This window comes from Lipotes vexillifer, unplaced genomic scaffold (genome assembly GCF_000442215.2).
Source record: "Lipotes vexillifer unplaced genomic scaffold, Lipotes_vexillifer_v1.1 scaffold818, whole genome shotgun sequence".
NCBI lineage: Eukaryota > Metazoa > Chordata > Mammalia > Artiodactyla > Lipotidae > Lipotes > Lipotes vexillifer.
In genome coordinates this window covers 716,366-738,738 of record NW_006771890.1, presented here as the reverse complement: position 1 = coordinate 738,738, position 22,373 = coordinate 716,366, and the positions used below count along the sequence as shown (strand labels likewise).

The 22,373-nt window shown below is 50.6% G+C and overlaps 1 protein-coding gene across 3 annotated transcripts in view; it reads right to left on the bottom strand.

Moving 5' to 3' along the window:
* Positions 1-22,373, bottom strand: part of CACNA1D (calcium voltage-gated channel subunit alpha1 D) — a 322,182-nt gene that overhangs the window by 20,303 nt on the left and 279,506 nt on the right. For 2 of the 3 annotated variants that reach the window (XM_007447228.1, XM_007447227.1), the window contains 10 exons: positions 20,494-20,538; positions 19,952-20,080; positions 17,305-17,370; positions 15,518-15,609; positions 14,474-14,633; positions 13,778-13,905; positions 13,543-13,639; positions 9,767-9,869; positions 9,345-9,446; positions 4,395-4,525 (listed from right to left, as the gene is read on the bottom strand). In XM_007447228.1, coding sequence (XP_007447290.1) covers positions 4,395-4,525; positions 9,345-9,446; positions 9,767-9,869; positions 13,543-13,639; positions 13,778-13,905; positions 14,474-14,633; positions 15,518-15,609; positions 17,305-17,370; positions 19,952-20,080; positions 20,494-20,538 — 1,053 coding nt within the window. The remainder of the gene's footprint in view (positions 1-4,394; positions 4,526-9,344; positions 9,447-9,766; positions 9,870-13,542; positions 13,640-13,777; positions 13,906-14,473; positions 14,634-15,517; positions 15,610-17,304; positions 17,371-19,951; positions 20,081-20,493; positions 20,539-22,373) is intronic. The other variant, XM_007447229.1, reaches the window with a different exon arrangement.

Genomic DNA, 22,373 nt, shown 5'->3' with positions numbered 1-22,373 from the left:
CTCTTTCCCTTTCTCTGAGTCTCTGCTTGGAAGGGAAAACTGTTAAGCCTTGCTCGTTCCCTTTCATGAAAAGGAGCCACCACGAGCAGCGTCCGTGACAGGAGACCACGGCTCCGCAGTTGAGCCACGGCCCTGCTTCCACCTTCCGGAGGAGTGCTTTGCTTGGAAGGGGTCTCTCTGGGGCCTTGGGTTTGCTTTTTCCTGCATTTCTCCCGAAATGCTGTTTCAGTAGAAATAAGCCCACTTGAGACTTTTCCCTTTCAAGGCCTTAGCCACAAACGCCTTCCGACTAACGAGCTTGGTGCTGTAGCTCAGGCAGAAAATTCTAAAGCATCCGTTCAAGCATCTGAAACAAATGAATCAGCCAGTGAAATCTCATCTGTTAGCATCTGTTCTTCTCTTAGATTAAAAAAGAAAGAAAAAAAAGCCTTTTTATGGCTTTAGATGGATTCATGCTTTTAAAAAAAAGACAAAAAAATCTTGCTAATTTTTAGACTCAGGTGACTAGATAACAGGTGTGGGTTAGCCTGCAGGATCCATGTTTGTGGAGTATCCCGTTTTCCTCTATCTTTATGCCCGAGCCTCTCCGAGGGGGCCACATCAGGGACTGAGAGTCATTTGATTCCGGTCCACCACCCACATTTCTACTGGGCCACCTACACCACCACCTGCCAGCTGGGGCTCAGGCTTTCACATTATAAAACCTAACCACCTAATTCTTTGCAAGCCGGAAATGACGGTCTCCTCCTGAAACCCAACTTCCAAACAGGTAAGAGAAAAAGAAAAGAAAAGAAAAGAAAAGAAAAAATCTATCCCTCTCAAGTCCTCCTGTCCTGAAGATGGGCAGGCTCCCATCTGGGATGAGTGGGGAACAGTCTCCCCTCAGTCCACCAGAGTGTCTTTTGCAAAAAGGAAATCCTCGAACGTTGAAAGAAAAAGAAATGAACAAAACTTTCCCCACTCTGGGATCTTTTTTCTTTTTCTAATCCGTGAAATACTGGACTAATTAGTGTCTGTATATTGCCGTCCTCATCTGGAAGATCTGATGAGGCATTACTATTTGCTGGGAAGGGGACAGAGTTTTCGTGGCTGCAGAGCTGTGTTCCTTTATTTACTTGCTCCTTGTGGAAATTTGCAGGTCACTGGGATGCAGCAACAATGGATGAAGAGCAAAGGCTGAGTCAAACTGAAGTGAATATGGCAATGTAGGGGATGAGTGAGAGGAAAAAAAAAAAAAAGCCTGATGCAGCTTCTCTCTGATTCCCTCTAGAGAGGGGCTGGAGAGAAGGCTGGCTTTAATGATGAAGATGGATGGACAGATGGAAACTGCACACTCATTCAGACCACAGAGGCCAGAGGACACCAGGTGCCAAGCTCCTACCCACACGTGGATCCAGGAGGTCCTCAAGCCACCCCCCTTCATGTAGAAGGGGCCCTGCAGTTGGTCTGAACAGAGGGAGACCAGACGGAGCCCACAGAGTTGATAACCAGAGTGCATCTGTGCGCCCTCCGAAACCATTCCAGTGCGGGAGGTGGGGAGGGGGGGGACAGAGAACGTGGACCAGCTCTGATCCTGCTCAGACAGACTGCACCCTACGCCGCACAAGCACGCACTGGCCTATGTCTTGACTCCTGTGCTCACCTGATACCCACACTCCATTTTTCATTAGAAATTGGGCTTTCAGCCCCCCGGCACCCCTGGCACACGGAGGAGCAACTCATCCCACTTCTCGACAGGCCGTGCCCACCTTGGGGAGCTTTCCGGAGGATCTGTGTACTCATCCTAGTGCCACGGTTGATCCATTTCTCCTCCCACTGCCGTCTGACCCCGCTTCCCTAACTGCCATATCGTCACGTAATATTTCCTCAATGCAGAAAGGAAGGGCCTCGTCGTGCTAATTAAATGTAGAGTGACAAATCACATTTGAAGCCCTTTCTGGAGCACAGGAAACCAAACGTGTAATGAGAGCCATCCTTCAAGGAAACAAAAATCCTCTGTTTTTAATGTTTGCTGCAGCATCGAATGCATTTTCAGAACATATCTGTCAAGATTATGAACACAACTTAATTTCCTAGGCTGGGTACTCAACATAAATTACAGTCACAGCCTCAACTCCCAATGGAACCCGTGTGGAAATGTGTTGATATTGGCATCTAACCGGAGATATTTTCATTTCACCAAGGAAAGGAAACTTTCTGTAAACAACGAAATGAAAAAATGTCCAGGGGAAAAACATTACTGTGACACAATGTAACAGTCTTTTTAACCCACGACGTATACATGTAGCTTCAGCATCATTTGAACTTTCAACTTAAAGACTCAGTGAAACCCACCCATGAAATGTGATTATTAATTACGTAGCCATGTGTTGTTGTTCAGGTTTTTAAAACATCCAAACACTATATCCAGCCACCAGAGCAAGCCCTGAAGCCGTCTAATTGGGAAGCCTTGGGGGCTCAGCAAAGGTATAACCCTGTACCAGATGGTCATCATATATGCCTTCCGCAGAAAACAGAAGGCTCTCAGCGCAGCGCTACCTTGGTTACTGTGAATTACGACACAGCCATCCACGAAAGAGTATGTTTCCCCCTCCAGAAAAGTCATCAAGCCCCAAGAGCTAGAATCTGAGAACAGCAAGCAGGTCCCTACAAGGAGGGGATCACGACACTCTGGAATCTGGCCCCCTAGTCCTCCAGACCCAGTGCTGCTTTAGGGAAGAGCCTGCAGAAACATGATCATCTCTCCCTGCCCTTGCACCCAGTTTGGCCACACCGCCCTCTAGAACGTGTGGAGCAGACCTGCTCAAAGTTTGCAAACACATCTTTTCAGTTTGCTTCTCTCTAAGGCTACTTGTGAGCTGTGATCAGGAGAAAGGCTGTCACTTTCGTAAACTGGATGCGTCAGAGGTGAAAGCTTTACTCAAATTCTGCAGGCTGAGATGGCAATCAGCTATTCAAGCCTGTGATTCACTGAACTCCCTTTAGGAGATGTGATCAGAGGAAGAAAGATCAGAAATTGTCTTTGGTCAGGTTCACCATCCATCCTTCCCCATCCCACCCCCCAGCGCTGTCTGGGCAGAGCCCAGGTTGCATCGTGAATCAACAGGTCACTGTCACACAAGGTCATCTCCTAACCCGCCATATGCACACACCCCACCCGCCTTCCTTCACGCATTCATTGTCATTCATGTTCATTCCCTCTCAGCGAGATCACAGACAAGCCTTCACTTTGGTAATTACCATCACTGAGAACACAAGACAATGCAGGGCATTTTCCCCCAGAAAAAAAGCAAAAGGCTATTCCAATGTTGAACCTTACCCATACCAACAAGGCCCAGTTTAAGACAAATGGTGATAACAGGGACATAAAAGGAAAACGTTATCTTATGCATAATGGACTCAACATGCTCCGGACAGCAGAGATGACAGGGCTTTTGATTAATTTGGACAGTTGTTTCTGACAGCTTGCCAACCTCTGTAGTTCCACTTTTGTAGCCCTTAGCATCTTTTCCTCATTCCTTCTCCACTCTGCTTTCTCAGTCACAGCACTCACAGACTTCCCTTCCTAGCCCCTCTTCATGCAGGTCTCCACTGGGACTCCCTTTCCCCACACACCTGCTTCCCACCAGGGCTTTGGGCTTACCTAGGATTCTACACCCTTGAATGCATGGACCCTAGTTAGAACCAGAGGTTCCTGAAACCACATCCCCCCCCTCCAGGTGCCTGGGCGGGGCCCGGGCGGGTGAAGGGACCAGAGGCTGGCTGGGTCGAGAGAGAACAGCATTTGCACAGCAAGCCTCACGGCCATCAGGAAACCACACGCAGAGACAGACACACCGCACGCACACACACGCACACATACACACTCACACACACACTCACACATGCACTAGGAGGTGATGGATGTTACTGAGATGGACCGAAAACCAACAAGCAGTGGGGTAAGAAACAAACAGAAACAAAACAAAGCACTTGCGTTCAGATGGAAAGCTGTTTCGTGGGCGGCTAGGGCCCGAGCCCGAGGCTGGGGGAAGCTGGGTGCCTGCTCGGAGGACACTGCCTTTGGAGAAGCCCTGGGGGAGACAAGGCATGAGGGCAGCTCTGGCTCCCCTCCCGCCAGGGATGTGCCTCGGCCACTGTCCTGGAGGCCCGGCCCCGTGGGGCCGGGCCACAGTGGGCGCGGACGCAGGGGCACGCCAGAGAAAGCAGGGAGGGGGAGGCACTTACCTGGTGGCCCAGAAATGGCTAGTCCACATTTGGGGGAGTGTGCAGTATCTCAGTTTAAACAAAATCCTGGTGGTACTGCTCAACCATGAATAGTCAGCTCTCTAGTATTTCAAATAAGCTCGTAAAATCGTTAGTGAAAAAGAGAAAAAGACAAAACAACAATTCACCTGTAGGGCAATTGTGCTGCTCTTCGCGGGGTATTTTCCCACCAGTCCTTGTTCTTTCCGTTTCTTGAATTTCCTAAAGTAGTCCTGTATCAGGAAAGTGGCATAGAACTTCCCCACGGTTACCTCATCATCTAAACGGAGAGACCAGACAGAGCTCTCCCGAATCAGCATATTTGCAGCAAGAGCCTAAACACTCACTTCTGGCTGGGGCTGGGGGAAGGGCAAGACGGGGCACGAGGCACTGAGCTCTCGCTTAGGACACTGGGAGACTAAATCTAGCGAAAAGCAAGGTTGTGCAAAGCAGTTAAGGCTCAAAATTAGAGTCAGTTAAATAAACTGATGCTCAAAATTGCAGAAAATAATACACTTGTCATGAGTTTAATAGAGCAGCATATTAGTAACACTATGAAGTGCCGCCTTGGTTACTGATTCAAAATAAAAATTACAAAACAAAAATGGCTTCATGGGTCATATTTTCACCCCTGCGCATAGGGATTTGCATGTGTAATTACCACGAACACCCAGGACAATTAACCATCCAAATCCCAATGCCTGGAGATAAAGATAGAGACCTCAGAAAGGTGACAGACAGGCTTGGAAGGAGAGGACAGTTCAGAAAAGTGACTGCAGACCCAGATTTACATGTGCCCCCTTAATGCTCTGCCAATAGCCTCCACATGTCATTTCTGGGTTTGTAATTCAGAACTGCTTGTTTTCGATACTGCAAGTGACAGCTCCAACTAACCTCAAAGTTGAGCTGACTTATTTCCGCTTTGTTCAGAAACAACCCCATCGTGTGTGGCTGGGGAGCTGGAACTCTGCCGAGCGTGATTAAAGGTGATGCATGAGGCAGAATAGGGGCTCTGGCTGTCTCCTGGGAAACCACCCTGGCAGTGCCCGTGTGCCCGGGGGCTCTCCACAAGGCCTGCTCACCCCCACATCTGTCCAGGGCCCCTGGGGGCTACTGACCACGGTTCGCAGAGGCTGGGAGGAGGAACGGCTAGCTGCCCTCAGGCTTTAGCACAGCTCCACTTGTGGCCAGGCTGCCCTCGCAACTTACGTGCCATCTTGGGTAAGGGGCTCGGCCTCTCTGGGCTTGCGTTCTCACCCGTAAACAGGCCTAAGCCTCTCGGAGGAGGAGCTGTGAGGATTACGGGAGAAGAGGCCCGTAGAGCACTCTGGATGGTCCTAAGTGCCAGGGGCAGGGGATGGTGAGCCATCAGAGTCACCGTTATTTTACAACCTGCCAACAGTGGCCTCCACTGAAATGGATCATAGAGCATGACGGGGTGGGGGACACTGGGACCCTCCTGGGTGGGGTGCATTCTGTGGCCGTGAGGGGGGTATCCCTGTCTGGACACTGCTGGGCCATTCTGGGCTTCCCGTGGCCCCCAACTTCCTTGTCAGAAGCTACTCAGTGTTACTGTGTGAGAAGACGCCTGGCGGTGGTCAGCCTTGAGAAGTGTGTTGCGTTCCTTCTAAACCCAAGCCCGGCAAGTCTGGGAACGGTGTAGGGGCCACCAAAGTGAACCTAGGGCTTTGGGGAGATGTGAAACCAGGTCCCTCATCAGTCTCGGGCTGGTCCAAATGGTCTAACAACGCACTGTCCAGAGGCAGGAAGGTGAGCGGGGAGTGGACAGAGGTTCCATGACTTGCCGCAGGCCAGGTGAGTTGGGATGTGGGACCCCTGGGCCTGGGCTCTCCTTCTTTACCCCACCACCTCCCTGCTCCACCACAAGGGCCACCTGCTCCTTTGGGACCGCCTCTCCCAGAGAACAAGTCTACCTCCCCACCGGGCCACATGCAGGAGGTGGACCGACTGCGGCCTGAGAATCCCAGGGGCAGCCAGCCTCTGCCGGCCAGGGTTTCCAGTCTTCTCTGTGGGCTCCCACGAAAAACACTGGCTGTACTCACAGAAGGCCCACCTCATCCCATACTGGGATGCTTCCAGCAAAAGCAGGCCTAACCTTTCTCTCCCTTCCACCTGGATGGTGCTAACCTAGAGGGGCCAAGGGGGCTCCTGTGGGAGGGTCTTGGCTCTCCCTGGCCCAGAACCTGGGGGGCGGTGTACTCAGTGAAGAGGGTAGATCAGGTTTCTGCCCAAGGGGCAGCTCCAGAGCAGAGGTGCCCACCTAGGGCTCTACAGGGCGGGCCTCTCTCAAGGGTCACTTGGCCTTTTGCACTGAGATGCTGAGCTATTGAAAACTGGGCCCAGGAAGAGTCTTAAGAACAGGAAAAGTCAAGGCTACAGCAGGTCAGAAAAGGAAGGAAGAGGAGTGAGTGCAGTGAGGCCGTCTGGGCTCAGGACTGCAGAGAGCGACGGGGTCGGCTCTGAGCGCTTCTCAGGGCAAGAGAGCCAAAGATCCAGGTCCGGGGCGAAGGCCCAAAGACAAAGAAGCGCCCCTGGGAGGAGGAGGGACTTCTAAAGGAAGGGGGAAGATCCACGAAACGGCAGGAGACTCTAGAGTGGAGGTGAGAACACGAGCAAGGGCCAGATGGGAAATGAGACAGCTCAGCACGGAGAGAGCAGAGAGGCCGTCACCGTGGCCAAAGGCGCCGCGAGAGCCCGGAATTCTGGCCTGGGTTCCAGGCTCATTCCCGAGCATCGCCTCATCAAGCTCATGATGACCTCGGCGGGGAGTGGGGCTCACATCACCCCTGTGCTGGCAAAGCCTTCTAAGGTGGGCACCTACTCTGCTCTGTCACCAGGGCTGTAAGGGGCCCCCGAGCGACCCACGTCGACCAGTCACAGGTGCAGGGCTGGCCTGGCTGTTTTCTGCCCTCTGACCAGGTTACAGTGGGCGGGACACCGAGCCCCTCGGCCGTGGGAGCTACCCGGCCGCTGGCCCAGAGGGTCGTAAACATGCTCTCCTTTTCTAAGTGCTCCACGGTGTGGGAGAGGCTGGGACCCAGTGGTCCACTGGAAGGTAAAAGAGGAAAAACAAAGAGGCAAGGGGTGAATGCAGATGCTACAACCCTGCGCAGCAGCTCAACCAGAGTCTGGCCACCGAAGCCTGAAGTTACCGCCTATGGAAGTTCAGTGACGAGAGCACTTATTTGAGATTCAACCTGGATAAGCTCCAGCACATCCACAACCCATGCCATGGAACTTCTGGAGTTTTCCATCCCTTATTGAGGCACTGTTTTTGTCCCAGGTTTCTCAGTGGTCTTACTGCCATTTTGGAAGAGATTAACCCTTGTCATCCTAACCCCCCAATCCATGCTAAGAAATAACAGAGAGAAAACCAGGGCCCGCTATTGGGCCAAGGAAGCAGAAGACTACGTAGCCTTCGTGAGAAGGCCAGTAGGGCTAAAAGCTGATCAGTTTTTCCAAGGAAGGGAGCCAAATTCTGGACTTTTTTTCTGGTGAAATGAAAAGAAAGGAAGTTTCACGGTAATGCGAATGACTCTCTCCAGGCGAGCCTTGCCAGGATGGGCGCTGACGTGAGAGAGACTGGGCTGTAATGAGGCTGGCGTTTCAAGAGAGACGGGAGGTGCGGGTGCCATTGAGGCAGGACCCCCTGGACAGGTGGGGCCCGCTACTCTGAGGCATGCATCTGCATCGTGAGAAACATGTAGGGGAATACAACTGGCAAGAGATAACTCCGATTCCATGCCACCACCCTAAAACAGAATTGCTTCAGAATATTCTGAAAGACTGAGACTTGAAAGGAATGGAGGCTGCAGAAAAAGCTCAAGCACATTGTTACAACGATTGGAAAAAGCAATTCGTCTCAGCCATGCGAGCACCTGGGTGTGCAGCTAAAAAGAAAAGAACGAAAACCAAAGGGTCGTTTTAAGCATGCAGTATCCGTTCTCCTGTGGAGAGCCAGGGTTCTCTCTCTAGGCGGGAGTTTTCATTTTGGTTTTGTTCTTTCAGTGTTTTGTTTTGCACGGTATCCCTTTATCATTTCTTTGTGGGCCATTCTTCCCAGCTTTGAGCCGGTGGCCCTGCCAGCTCTGGGTGGCTCCCTCCAGCCACAAAAAGCTCATCCTGCTTCTGGATTCATGCTGGGGAGCGGAGCTGGCCAGCATGCTGCTCTCTCTGCCCCCGAGAGCCAGAGGTTGTCACCTTCTCAAAAGGAGAGGCCACCGTCCCAGCTCAGCTTCTGGACCTGAGCCAGCCCAATCTGGCGGCCGCAGGAGCAGTGACACTATAAAATTTCAGTTGGTTACAAAACACACCAAACACTTCTAACGTGCCCAGGGCTAGTGGGTAAAGTGCAGGCATGTTGGCACCGAGCAAACGGATCCTGCACCTTTAAAACTCGAAAATAAAAGTCAAAACACAATCATCTCCACTTGTAAGTCCATGTATACTTAGACAAAAATGGAAATACAGTATCTGTATTTTATATATATATATATATATATATATGTATGTATTTTACATATATATATATAAATCTGAGAAAAGTTTAGTCAGTTATTTTATGATAGCAAAAGGAAATAAGCATGCCTGTTAGTTCCGTCTCTAAATTCTAAACAAAGGGATGTTTTTGGTAATTATGGTAGCAGATCCAGTCTTAAGCACATTTCAAAAACACCATTTTCTGAAAGCTTTTTCTGTGTGTGAGAAGTTTTCAACAGTATGTTGAAGGATATAGGAAAACTAGTTTTAAACACTTCATTTTGGGCAAAACAAAAAAACAGGCTTTTGGTTTTGAGGCAGCAAGCTCGTTCTCCTAACATTAATTCCTCCACCCACAAGAGAACCCCGGCTTCAACCATGTGGGTCTTGATATCCTTCTCACTGAAGCCTCTCCTTTGTCTGCAGTGGTCTTCGTGTTGCCCCAGATCATTGTACCAATGGCTGAAGGGCCTTTAGCTGTTGGCCTCAATGCTCTGGCTGGTACCTTAAGCGTTCTGCAAACACGCTGGGCTTCCTAGAGACTAGCATTGAAACCAATGTGCTCGTCAAGAACTACTTAGGAAATAAATTGCACTGACCACCAGCTGGAGGGACAACTTGGTCAAGTAGTTTCATGCTGGTTTTCTTCCAGATTTTCTTGATCACAGCTCGGAGTTCTTCATTAGCTTGTTCTAGGTTCCCTGAATTCAAAAAGCAAGAGGGGGGAACAAGCCTTGTTTCTTTTGCCCAGCAATGCCTCTGTGTTCTCACCGGGGCTGCTGGTGGCCCGACTCACCTCTCAACCTTCCAGGATAAGGTGAAGCGCGGAGGGAGGGGAAGCAGGTCCAGCCAGTGGGGCCAGCACAGATGCTCTCATTTCACATACCGCCCCATCCCCTGGGCAGGCGGGTGTCCCCTCCCTGCCCCACCTTTGACAAGAAGAGGCCCAGATGGGAATCAAGGTGGGATACGGCCTCCCCTTCCTCTTCTCCCACCTGTCCGGCTTCCAGGGAGGGCTCACCTTCCGTCTTGATTTTAAGAGCCGTTCGGACCAAGGCAAAGAGAGTTGCATTAAACATGACTGTCCCATCACTGTTGAGCGGCATGTTCATGGCAACTAGCCTCTGTGAACAGAAAGAAAAGTCCCTTAATAGAACCCAAACGAATGATGCCAGCTGCAGCCCTGTTCCTCGTTTGTTCTCTGTTTATCCCTCACCTCCTTTCTAATCAACCCTCGATTCAACTCACCAGCCATGTGGGGGGGCATCTACTATCTGAGGAGCTCCGAGCTGACAAAGATCAAAGCTCGAGTCACGAAGCGCAAACGTGGGCTCTCAGAAGATGCATTTTGTTTGTTCTTTAGACTCCCTACTGTCCATGCATTCCTCTCCTTTTCTCATTAACCGGCTCTCCCTGTGTCTTGGGGTCAGGCCTCCATTCTGGGCACATCCTTAAGGCTGTTTGGGGTTAAAGTGACGTACCAGGTATGATGAGCCAGGCACAGAGCCTGGGACAAAGGTCCTCAACCAACAGGGTCGATTACTTTTCCTATCGCAGGGAGTGTCCTTCAAGGACCCTGCCCTGGTGAGACCACTGTGGAGTGTTTCGTACAAGCGCACGCGGTTCTACGAGTCCAGTGTTTGGTCTTTCAGAGCTGGATCCCCACATCCTGCTTCTCTTTTCTCTCTCTTCGCCCCTGTAACACCACCACTGAGAGTTGGAGAGGACCTGGCTGAGTGAAACTCTCTGTGGCCCCAGTTACTGCAGATGCCATGCCCACAGCAAAGGGCTAGGCAAGGGTTAAAGGAGCTCACAGACACTTAAGACTCCAGCCAGGTGCCTGGCACACGGTAAGTGCTAAATAAGTGATACTTAGAACTTCTAATAGTTTCAAATTTCTTACTTTTGGCTGACAAGGTGTCCCAAGAGAAAGATTTTAAAACACTTTTCCTCCTCCCTATTGATGGACTGGAGTCTTGTGTACACATGATTCATCCCCCCTAAATTCCTAGTCCTAGGAGAGCCTGCACAGTCACTTGCTTTTCCTGGCAAGTTCCTGAATCAGCAAAATGGACTACTTTGTGCCTGAAGGACACGTAGATCCTTTACGTAAAAGGGTCTGGAAATGCAAACACAAAATAACAGTCATGAGCCAGAACCCACCTTGTTCTTGGAAACAGAAAAGAGGCTGATACTGGGAAATTTATGGGAAAAAAAGTCAACGTCTGTGGCTTATTCTCTGCCTAGATCCAGAGTCCAGGATGAGGAGAAGCAAAGACTCGGCAAGGACCCCAAGGACTTGCCCACTGGACTTCCAGCCCAGGGAACAATGAGGTTTGGCTCCAATTTCTCTGAAAGCCTGAAATACATTGGAGACTCCACTCTTCACTGTGGGTTCTGTCTAGAGCTAGCCCAGCATCCCTTTGGGGGTAGGGTGAACCCCTGACCCCAAATCCCCTCATATCTGTGGGAAGAGGGGACCAGTTGTTGCACAGACTGGCTGGATTTCTATAGGGCAGAGTTTCAACAGGCAAATCTTGCATTTCTCCTTTAAAAAGGGGGATCCTGGGGCTTCCCTGGTGGCGCAGTGCTTGAGAGTCCGCCTGCCGGTGCAGGAGACGCGGGTTCGTGCCCCGTTTCGGGAGGATCCCACATGCCGCGGAGCGGCTGGGCCCGTGAGCCATGGCCGCTGGGCCTGCGCGTCCGGAGCCTGTGCTCCGCAAATGGGAGAGGCCACAACAGTGAGAGGCCCGCATAACGCAAGAAAAAAAAAAATAAATAAAAAAAATAAAAAGGGGGATCCTTTTCTATTGCTACAGCTGACTCAAGGTGGTTCAATGTGAGTTCTATGAAAGGAAAACAAATCTCAATGAGAGCTCGCAGAGAGCATGGTCTGACGTGAAGACTTCAGGAATGGGGTGAGATGGTGACAGGGATGGAGTAGGATAATTAAATAGATAGCTTAAAAAAATCCCACTACAGGGGGACTTCCCTCGTGGTCCAGTGGTTACGAATCTGCTTTCCAGTGCAGGGGATGTGGGTTTGATCCCTGGTCGGGGAACCAAGATCCCACATGCAATGGGCCAACTAAGCCCGTGCGCTACAACTACTGAGCCCGTGCGTTCTGGAGCCTGTGCACCGCAACTACTGAGCCCACGCGCCACAACTAGAGAAGCCCACACGCTGCAACGAAGAGCCCACACACCGCAACCAAAGATCCCACGTGCCACAATGAAGACCCGATGCAACCAAATAAGTTAGTCAAAAAAAAAATCCCACTAGGGGATTAAAGTCAGAAAGGGAATTCTAAGGGACTTTGGGAGACTGTTTAAACAGTGCGAGACAACTCAGGAAAAGAATCCAGTAACCAAGCAACAATCTACATATGTAGTTAAAGTACAAGACAGTAGATATGAGATCTGAATCTTGTTATATGAAGTCAGGGAATTAATGGTCCTTGAAGAGTTGCATTCCTGTGTGTAGCCAAGACAGGAATACAGATGAGAGGGGAAAGAAACTAGGTGAAAGGGGACATTATACCAAAACCTGAGATGAACTACCATGTTTTTAGTATATGTTACCACCCTTTTGCTCATATACATATCATGTAAAGAGCGCCATGACAGTCCTGGTTAGACCATCAAGGGTTAAAAGAGGAACTAAGGATACAAGCCTTGACATCTAGCCAAAAATGAGGAAGACGGTGATCTTTTCCCCCGCCCCACTTTTCTCTGATGATAAAAATGTAGCCCTCTTCGTTCTCGGGGCTGCGCTCCTTTGCCTGCCCGCTTGTATCTCTCACAAGCCTCCTATGCTAAGAAACTCACTCTCTGCCGGCCACTTTGCCTCATGCTGAATTCTTTCTGCATCGAGCCAAAAGAACCTGAGTTTCAGTAAGTCCTGACACCAGGCGAGTGGTTTTAACTAAGAGACAGTGGGTTCAAGTCCCCTCCTAAGTCAGGAGTCGTGGGCTCAAGTCTCAATCTGAGGTGCGGACGGGTTCGATTCCCATCCGAGGAGGAGTGCGGTTTCAGCAGGGGTCCGGAGCAGGAGATCTGAATCCATCCCCGAGACGCCACCGCCGCATGCACGCGAGGGGCACGTCCCTGTGTGCACCATCACACAAATTAGGAAACGTCCAGGCCACCAAGTCCCCTCCACTCCACTCCACTCCCTAAGGAGATCCCTAAGCCACCCCCTCCTCTCCATGCCCACTTCCCTCTGGCTCTCAGTACTTCACAGGGAGATAATGCAACAGCTCTCCTGGGTGTTCTCCTGTTCCCTAGTTCACTTCTCCATTGCTAAGAGTCAACTTTCTAGAATGGACGTCTCCTCCCGTTTCTTCCATGGGACTCAGCAGAGCACAGAAGGCTCCTCGCAGCTACACTCAGCTTGGGCCTGAGGCCTTCCGCCACCTCCTCTTGCGTTCCAGCCACACCGACTCCCCGTTCTCTTGCCTCCACGTCTGGGCTCCCTGGGCTCCCTTTCTGCAATGCCCTTCCCCCTCTGACAAACTCCTACTTCTCTCCTGCTGGACCTGATGCAAATGTCACCATCCCCTCCTCCTACCCAGTGACAAATTACACAATTCCCTTCCTATTCGTATTGCTGGCTGACAGGGTGACCTAAGAGTTCCACAGCTGAGAACTCCGCAAGAACAGCAACCACGTGTCATTCATCTCGGCATCTCCAGTGCCTGACAGCAGGCTCCACAGAACATCGCTTAGTAAGGGTTTGTTGACTAAAGCAGGGAGTCCCTGCAAGAGAGGCCGTCAGGGATGCCAACAGGACACTTACCTTGCAGGCTACCCTGTGTGGACACAATTTCCCAAACCCCAGTGGGGGCTGGATGCGGCGGAGCAGAGTGACCACGTCCAGGTGCTTGATTCTTCCCCTGGAGACAAAGTACGGCGTGAGGTGCAGGGCAGCACCAGCAGGCCGGGGCTTTCGGTGCATCCCCCCTTCCACAGGAAAGCACACCCAACATCCAGAAACAGCCCACACAAGCCAGATGGAATTCTTTTCAACCTACTTTGCCTCGGGGTCATATTCGGACCATATTCTTTTGAATTCGTCTAAATGGTGAGGCCCCAGAATAGACCAGTCCCGGGTCAGATAATCGAAATTGTCCATGATGACAGCCACAAACAGGTTGATGATCTGTAAAAGCCAATCAAGAGGGAGTTTCAGTTGTAGTGGGATGAGCTGGGTTCAACCCTAGTGAGTGTTTCCTAATTATAAGGGTCACAAGACATTTGGACCCATTTCTCCTAGAGAGGCTGAAAATCTTTCATTCTGGAGAACGTTTAAGAAAAAGGCAGACTTCGAGCTTTCCAAAATGGTTTGGGTACAGGCCCAGGGGAGGGCAGGGGGGAATGTACTGTCTGACCTTTTGAAACACACTGCAGTGTTATAATGTGCCACCAAATAACTCACTCTCGTAAGTCACTACTATGTGTAGTGGCTTTGAGATTTTTATAAAGGAACCAGCAGCCCTAAGAAGCTGGGGTGGTGAAGCCTGTTAGCGAGCACCCAACCCCTGCTCACACCAAAGGTGCTAGTAACACAGGCCTTGCTCAGCAAAACCTCGACGGCCCAGTGGAGTCTAGACTGCTCGTCAGCATAAAAAACCCACAGCTATTTGACGGGGCAACGTCATTGGTCTGAATCCCAAATGCTACATGAATATGTGTCCATTGGTGGTGGGGTAGCTATTCTGATCACTTACCAGAAATGCGCAGAGCATGTAAAAACTGATGAAATAAACAATGGCAAAGTTGCTCCCACAGGTGTACTCCTCCCCGGGGTTGTAATCAGACTCGGGGTCACAGAGCTTTCCCGGGAGGCAGGCCAGCATGATTTCCTGCCAGGCCTCCCCCGTCGCACACCTTTTTTAGATTAAGCAAAGAAACAAAGAAGGCATTTGAGGCTTGGATCTTTAAGAAATTTTAAGAAAAAAAAATTTTTTTAATTAGACCCAAACCCAAGTACTTTGGGGGGAAAGCCAGTTTGATTTAGTGAAAATTCCTACACTGAAATTCCTACTTATTTTCAAATGCAACTTACATCAGTAAGGGAGGCCCTGTTGCAACTCCCTTTGATTTATATCAGTCACTTGATATAAGCACATCAATTCTTTTTGTATAAAGGGATGTTTGTTTTGTTGTCTTCTCTCCTTTAAACACTTATGTTACAATTTTTAAACGATTATTATTTTTAATGACCTAACATCTGACAACTTGATTAGATCCCCATTTGATTCTGTTGAAAGCAAAGAACTGGAAACTAACTTACAAAGAACTTGCTCTCCAGTCATTAGGACTTGCTTGTATGGTTTCTAGAAAGTTCTCTCACTTTAAGGCACTTTGTTTACAAAGCTATTAAATGGAGTTAAAAACAATCCCTTAGAGTTTGAAACTGCACATCTCAGGATGCTCCCCACTGACTGTGCAAAAGGCCTCTACATCCCTGCTAAATTTTCATGTTCCCGGTTGTTTGAGCACACGCGCCCATGCGTAAGCATACACCCCATACCTTCTCGGCGGCTCAGTAGACCTACTCACTCCCAAGTGGAAAACCCTAAGCCAATCACAATGGGAATGACCAAAAGCCTGCAAAATTCCTCTGTGACTAAAATGCTACCGTGTCTGCTTAATAGTACAAAACCAACAGATACAAAAGGCCACCATGACCAACTGCTTTAAGAACCCGGGTCCTCTGCTGCCCTGGAGCCCAGAACCAGAGAGACTTGCTCCAGGCTGGACTCAGTCACCTGAAGAGCAGCAGTACTGCCTGGGGAAAGGTCTGGAAATTGTTGTTCCTGTTGATCTGGTTGTTATCTCTCATGGCAACTTTCCCAAACATCTGGAGAGAGAAATTATTAGGGGAAAAAAAAGAAAAGATTTTGTCATACCGAAAAAAAAAAGGAAGAAAAAAACACACCCCTCCATATGTGAATTTAGAAGTCAAGTTTGGTCAATACCCAGACTGCCTGGCACTTTATTCATCCCACTAAGGTATGCTGGGCTTGGTGCTAACCGCTGGGCGCATTCTCAGCTCAAGGAGTTCCTAGCCTGGGGAAGGGATGCAAACAGCAACCAGACCGACAGCCTCTTCAGATGGGAGCTGGGCTGGTCCAGCCCGACGGGGAAGCACAGAATAGGCTCACAGGATCCCTGGGGCTGGGGCTGGGGCTGGGGTCAGGGAAGGCCTCCGGGGAGAGTGAGGTTAAGGCCCAGAACTGAAGGGGAAGGAGAAGCCAGTCAGGGGACAAGGAGGGTGAAGAATGCTCCAGGCAGAGGGAGCACGACCTGCAAAGGAGCAGAGGCGACGTGGCCCGGGTGCTCCAGGAAATGAAAAGAACGTGAGTGTGACAAACAGCCCAAAGACCAGGCTGCAGACAAGCATGGATGGGGGGGGCCGGTGGGCCATGGGAAGGAGGGTGGGCTTTGCCTTAAGGGCCAGGAGAGGTTAGTAAATTCTTCGCTCGTGGGGATTACAGAAGCAGACTGACATTTTCGAAGACCCTGATGGCCGGCAAAGACTCATGAGTGAACACGGGGGTGGTGTGCGAGATGCGGTTTCCAGTTCTCTGCGACCACTTAAGTTTTATATGAGGACGTTATGGCATAAAAGACCCTTTGGGGCCCATGGTGTCACAAGCTGCTAAATTACAGGGGCTCAAGCACACTGCCTCTTCGTTCGAAACCCCTGGGAGAAGTCCTAGTCACTTGCAAATGCGTCTCTGCCTTCAGAATAAAAAAGCACGTACCACCATTTCTCTGCTGCGGGAATACCTCACCTCTTTTTCACTCACAGCCCTCCCTTACCTGAAAGGCTGCACCGGAACCAGCAGACAGCGTGGCAGAGGGACCCCGGGGAGGTCCAGGGCCACAGGGCCCTCCACCTCCCTCTCCTCCAGGGGGCTCTGCCCCCTACCCGCCCACTCTGCAGTAGGGCTCAGCTGTGAGGGAAGCTCCTATGCCCCCTCCCCCACCTCAGGAGGAGCTGGGGAGCATCCCACAGCCCCTCAGCCGGGACCAGGCCACAGAAGAGCCTGGTTTCACGCTTCTTTTTAGAGGGGCGCTTCTGAGGCAAGATAATGGCTCCAGTTCAGCCCCAGCATCTAGAAATAGTTTGCAATGCTTTCAGATGATTAACAGACTTTTGTATCACTCATATCTTCTTAGCAACTTCGATGCAGAAAATAGGACAATTATGGCTTTTTTCAGTACAGCATTTGCTGTTGCTACAATCAACGATGGGTTTTCTCAATCAGTTGGCTCCCCTCAGACCCAGACTGGGGGTGAGGAGTGCCCTAAACCCAGCTTCCTCTGACATATTCCAACCTCCCCATGCCCTTCTGAGCCCGGCTCTCGCTGGCACCGGCTCTCTCCTGCAGGGCCACGTCTTTTTCATCTTTATAGCTCTATCAGCAGCCAAGGCGTCCGGCTGAAAACTCATGACCTGTCTGTCCAGTCCACCTGGCCAAGGTACAGCCTGCCACAGATCTGGGGCGACGTAGCAAAGGGGAACCGGGGGAGAGGAGCCGGAGCGTACCTGCATGCCGATAACCGCATAGATGAAGAACAGCATGGCGATGAGAAGGGCGACATACGGGAGCGCCTGGAAGAGAACAGCGCTTGGCTCAGCATGAGCATCCTGTCCCCCCAGACTGAAGGCCCGCATGGGGCACACGCTCTATTCTTTTCCATGTTATATCGTAAGGACATCAATAGTGAGGAAGAGCTTTTTAAACCCCAGCCCGGCAGCCCAGCTTCAGCCCTGAGGACAGCAGCCCACGCACACCTCGGGTTACGAAGCTGCAGGCACGACGTGCTTTCCACAGTTGTTAACGGTGCGCCCTAATCCTAAACAGTGTCGCTCTCAGAAACGACTGTAATTGATGAAACAATTCCAACGTGCTAGACAATTCGATCGCTTCCGCTTTCTTTTCTGGGCGTGTTTGGGGTGGGGGCAAGGGGCCTCTTTCGCACAGGAACATCTTTATGTAAAATCACCTTGCATCTGCTTAAGTCCTTCCTTAGGGTGAAGCCTTAGGAGTGGAATTATTGGGTCAGAGGGGAAGAACCACTTTCTGGCTGTGGCTGTAGAAAGCAAGACACCTTTCTTAAAATGCACTCTTTTCGAAAGAACCGTGGAGCTGGGGGCTGGGCCAGGGAAGAAAAGGAGCTAGCTGTGTGGTCACCAAGCCTGGGCTCTCCTTGGGAACATCAAATATAAGCACATGTGTCAGGTCAGACCCCCGGTTTTTTTTTTTTTTTTTTTAATTTATTCAATTTCTGGCTGCGTTGGGTCTTCGTTGCTGCACGCGGGCTTTCTCTAGTTGTGGCGAGCAGGGGCTCCTCTTCATTGCAGTGCACTGGCTTCTCATTGTGGTGGCTTCGCTTGTTGCGGAGCACGGGCTCTAAGAGTGTGGGCCTCAGTGGCTCTAGAACGCAGGCGCAGCAGCTGTGGCACAAGGGCCTAGTTGCTCCATGGCATGCGGGGTCTTCCCGGACCAGGACTCGAACCCGCATCCCCTGCAATGGCAGGCGGATTCCAACCACTGCGCCACCAGGGAAGCCCACCACTGGTCTTTTAATCCAAGGCTTCCCAACTGCTTGTCTCCCTCATCTCAGGTGACAGAAGATGTCTGTGTGCTTGGCACGCCTCCAAGGAGTGCCCAGACTGTTAAACTTAAGGCCAAGCTCACATGCGTAAAGCTTCCGCTTGCTCTCCTATCTGAGAAAGGTCATCAGAAAGCCAGTAGCTAAAAAACCTTCCGACTCGTGCCAGCTCTGGACCTGCGACTGCCAGCTTGGCCCAGTGCAGTAGCACCATCCTGACAACTGGACTGGTTAACAGAGTCCCACAGGGTTAGTTTCAGGCTGTCCTTGCCATAGCAGTATGCGTTTTCTCCCTAGATGAGCAAATGTTTAAGAATTCTGTTGGCATAGTTTCTCAATTTTTATGGACATGAATGGTCACGTATGGTCATGTCTCTGACATGAATTCATTTTATAGTGACCAAAACTTTAAAAAAAAAAGTTTAATGTAAGAATGACATTATTGCATGAATCATTCTATTTTTATAGCAGTTCACTCACAAATGTTGGCACTTTGTATTAATAACAACCGTCTAGGATTTAATCCCTTTCCAGGACCGAGGCTCACCTGCTCGAGGCCCCCCACCTGCCCTGCCTCTCTCAGAGATGCATCCCGGCTCCTCCTATAGTCTCATTTTCCCCAACAGGACTTGTGATTTTCCTTCTTTGAGTTTCTGGATCTACCTCCTTCCCCAGATGCCAACCGTTCTCCTCTTTACCTGTCAAAATTCTACCCACTGTGGAAAAATGTTTCCTGGGATATTAACACCAGTTTCCTCAGAGCCGATGGGGTTGTTCTTTGTGCATCTTCAAATAAATTAATTTGTTAATGTGAGCATTTACTACTTTTGAATTAAAAAGTCAAAAGATAAAGAAACGAAGATCCATGACTCATTTTCTAAAGTTCGTGCACATCTACAAACTCCCCCATGCGGTGCACCTCCTAATAAGAATCTCTCCCCCCCGCCCCCCACCGGAGTAAGTCCAGAAGACCAGAATATCTAGGGTGGGGTGCTGGAAGGTACAGGAGAAGCTGGGTTCTGTTTGGAACAGCCAAGAACCAGGCTGCACCAGGCTGGAAAGCCATAGATGACAAAGGGGACCTGGCTTATACCTAGGTGCCCTTCACTCTGTAATCCTCCCAGGCACTGGATGACCCAGGACGGGGGATGGTGTGCTGGCCAAGGCCAAGTAGTCTCTGATTTGTATCTAGATTAGCCAACGGACAGGACTGCCGCAGCCTTATGAGGCTTCCAGGGGTCGGCTGGGACCCCGTCTCTCTCAGACATCACCATTCATCCCGGGCATCCTGGGGAGGACTGAGGTGCGGGGAGCCCCGTATATCTATCCATCTCAGAAATGCTGCAGATTTCTCAGCTGCAGGCCTTACTGCTTTCTCTTCTGCTTCCTCAAGCAAGTAATCCTATTTGATTTATCCAAGCAATGCTGGGCCCGTCTCCTCAGCATTCCAGGTCCTCTCTGGACCTAGTTGGTCACAGTGGTCCTGCAGAAAGGCGTCTGGATCCTCCACAACAGGGGACAACCACTGACTCACATATGATCTTCAAAGACAAAGAAGCCCTTGGCATGGCTCTTACCTGGAAGGACTTAATAAAAGTCCACAGCAGTGTCCGGATGCCTTCCCCCCTGCTGAGAAGCTTCACCAATCGCATCACTCGGAAAAGACGGAAAAAGGTGATGGAGATTCTATTGCTCTCTTCAGAGTTCTGAAGGGTTATCATGGAGAGGTCAAACCCAATGGAAAGTAGAACATGCAACACTTTCAGAAAAACAGCAACAGATGCAAACAGAGGTGGCAGAGGTAAGAATTAAAGATGTGTTTCTAGGGCCTTTTCACCTCAAAAAGCATGATATGAAAGGAAAAGTTACATGCTAACAACACAGGGCTTGGGAAACCCTGTGTCCACATAGCACATGCATGTCCACGTGGTCTAGTGTGTTAACAGGAGGACACTGGTCTGGTCAAGAGTACTGGACACTGATGATGAATGCAAACCACTGCAGACACCGTTCCGGAAGGACAGTCATGGAGAATACAGAACAACTAGTGGAAAACTCGACATGGCCAAATAAACTGAAGGAAAAGGCCCAGCCTCTGGAGACTAGTCACTGATCTTACCCCAGGTGTAGCAGTTGGGACAGGGACATTTTCACTTTCAGTTGGCTTTAAGAAATCAAAGATTGAACATGTATTAATGAACTTGGAAGGAAGCAAGGGTTCTGGAGGGCGTCCCCCCCCTCCTTTTTAAAAAAAAATCTGTGGTTCAGGTCTGAGGATAACACATCTGCTCCCTCCCTGAGGAAATGCCACAGGAACTGCTTGGAACTGGACTTGAGGGTGGGCAGCCACTGATGCAGGCTCAGACACTACCACTTTCTAATTCACACCCCAGGACATGGTGTTTCAAGACTGAAAGACATCCGGTAAAAGACAACGCTGCAAGACCTCAGTTGTCCCCAAGCACAGAAATGCAGAGTGGGATTCTGCTTCTCATGGGAAGACTGGTTCTCTTGTTTTAGTCTGGGCTGTGGGTCTGAGGACCTAACTGCTCTGAGGCAGGCCATTACTAACCCTGAGGAACAGGGTGACTCCGCCAAACAGGGCAGAGTGGCAGCTGCCTGCGCTCCACAGACCTCCCCTGCCCCACTCTACTCCTGGGGCCGCACAGCTGGGCGGCGTGCGTCTGATGGGCCCTCACTGGCCGGGCTGCCGAGGAGCTGGGCAGACTGAGTCAGGGCAAGCAGGAGAGGGGCTGGTTTCCCTCCAGAAGCCTTCACTGCCCCACCAAGAAGGCTCAGCTCTGGGTGACTCCTGGGAAGCAGCAGCTTAGCACCAGCGTTCCCTGAGCTTCCGCAGTGCTGTCTCACCCGAGGTCTGGCTGGGCTCCTGTCACTTGGGCCCCAGGGTGCAGAATCCCAGCCCTCGTCACCCTGTGGGCACCGGCCTCCCCACTCAGTCTGTGAGCCGCCAGGGGGCAGGGACATTGCCTCACTCCACTCAGTGCCCAGCATGGTGTCTGGCACTTATTAGCGGTTCAATAAGTGTTTGTGAGAAGGCAAAGAGGTTGTATCAGGAGCCATCTTTAAATTAAACAGTAAAGGCTGAACAAGAGTCAGGAGATGACGGCCTTTTTTTTTTTTTGCCCCTTCAGCGGGGGTCACCTCTGCTGAAGCAGCTGGTCGACCCAGAAGCCAACAAAGGAAGGAGGCTCTTCTGACTGGGGGCCCAGAACTCCTGGGCGCTCTCCAGGGCTCTAGGGAGCCTCTCTGCACGGTGGGCCTGTACCGCTACGGGCTGTGTGTGCGCGCATGGATGCGCACCCTAATCTGATGGGTTTTACTTCCGGGAGATACAGGGAAAGGAAAACCTCCGTTCTGGAGTCTCACTTTCGTCAATGGCTGCCTCCTGAGATCAAACCTAAAACTCTACAGAATTCATAAAATAGAAGGAGTTTGGGCGCATCACATCACAACTGAAATTCAACGAGATTACTAAGCCAGGACTAACGGGTTCTGATGGGGTTAAAAAGGAGTCCCTGCTTCGCCTGGGATGCTCGGAACAGTGGCCTCTGCAATGGGTTGGTCAAAGCCTGGTCACTCTTTTTACATTCCTTCTATCATCTCATCTCAAAAGGGATCACATCTCCTTAAAAGGACAGATGATGGTTTTTAACTCATGACTTTAGCAAATGAAGGTATTTGTTCCCCCAAGCTCTCATGCTTGCCCACACCAGCTCCCTAAGGGCTGTGTGCAGGAGGCTCCAGTCTGACCCATACAGCTGGAGTGTGAGGGGGTGTCTGTGTGTGTGTGTGTGTGTGTGTGTGTGTGTGTGTGCACTTGCCTATGCTCAAGGGGACCAGAGTGTGCATAAGACAGAACACTCTATAGTATATTTCTGCCATGTCCATAACTTGGGTGTTGGACTTACAAGAGAATAAGGAGGCTGGGTGGTCGGGGAAGACACTCTTTTTGGCCAGGACCTGGACCACGCCTCTTCT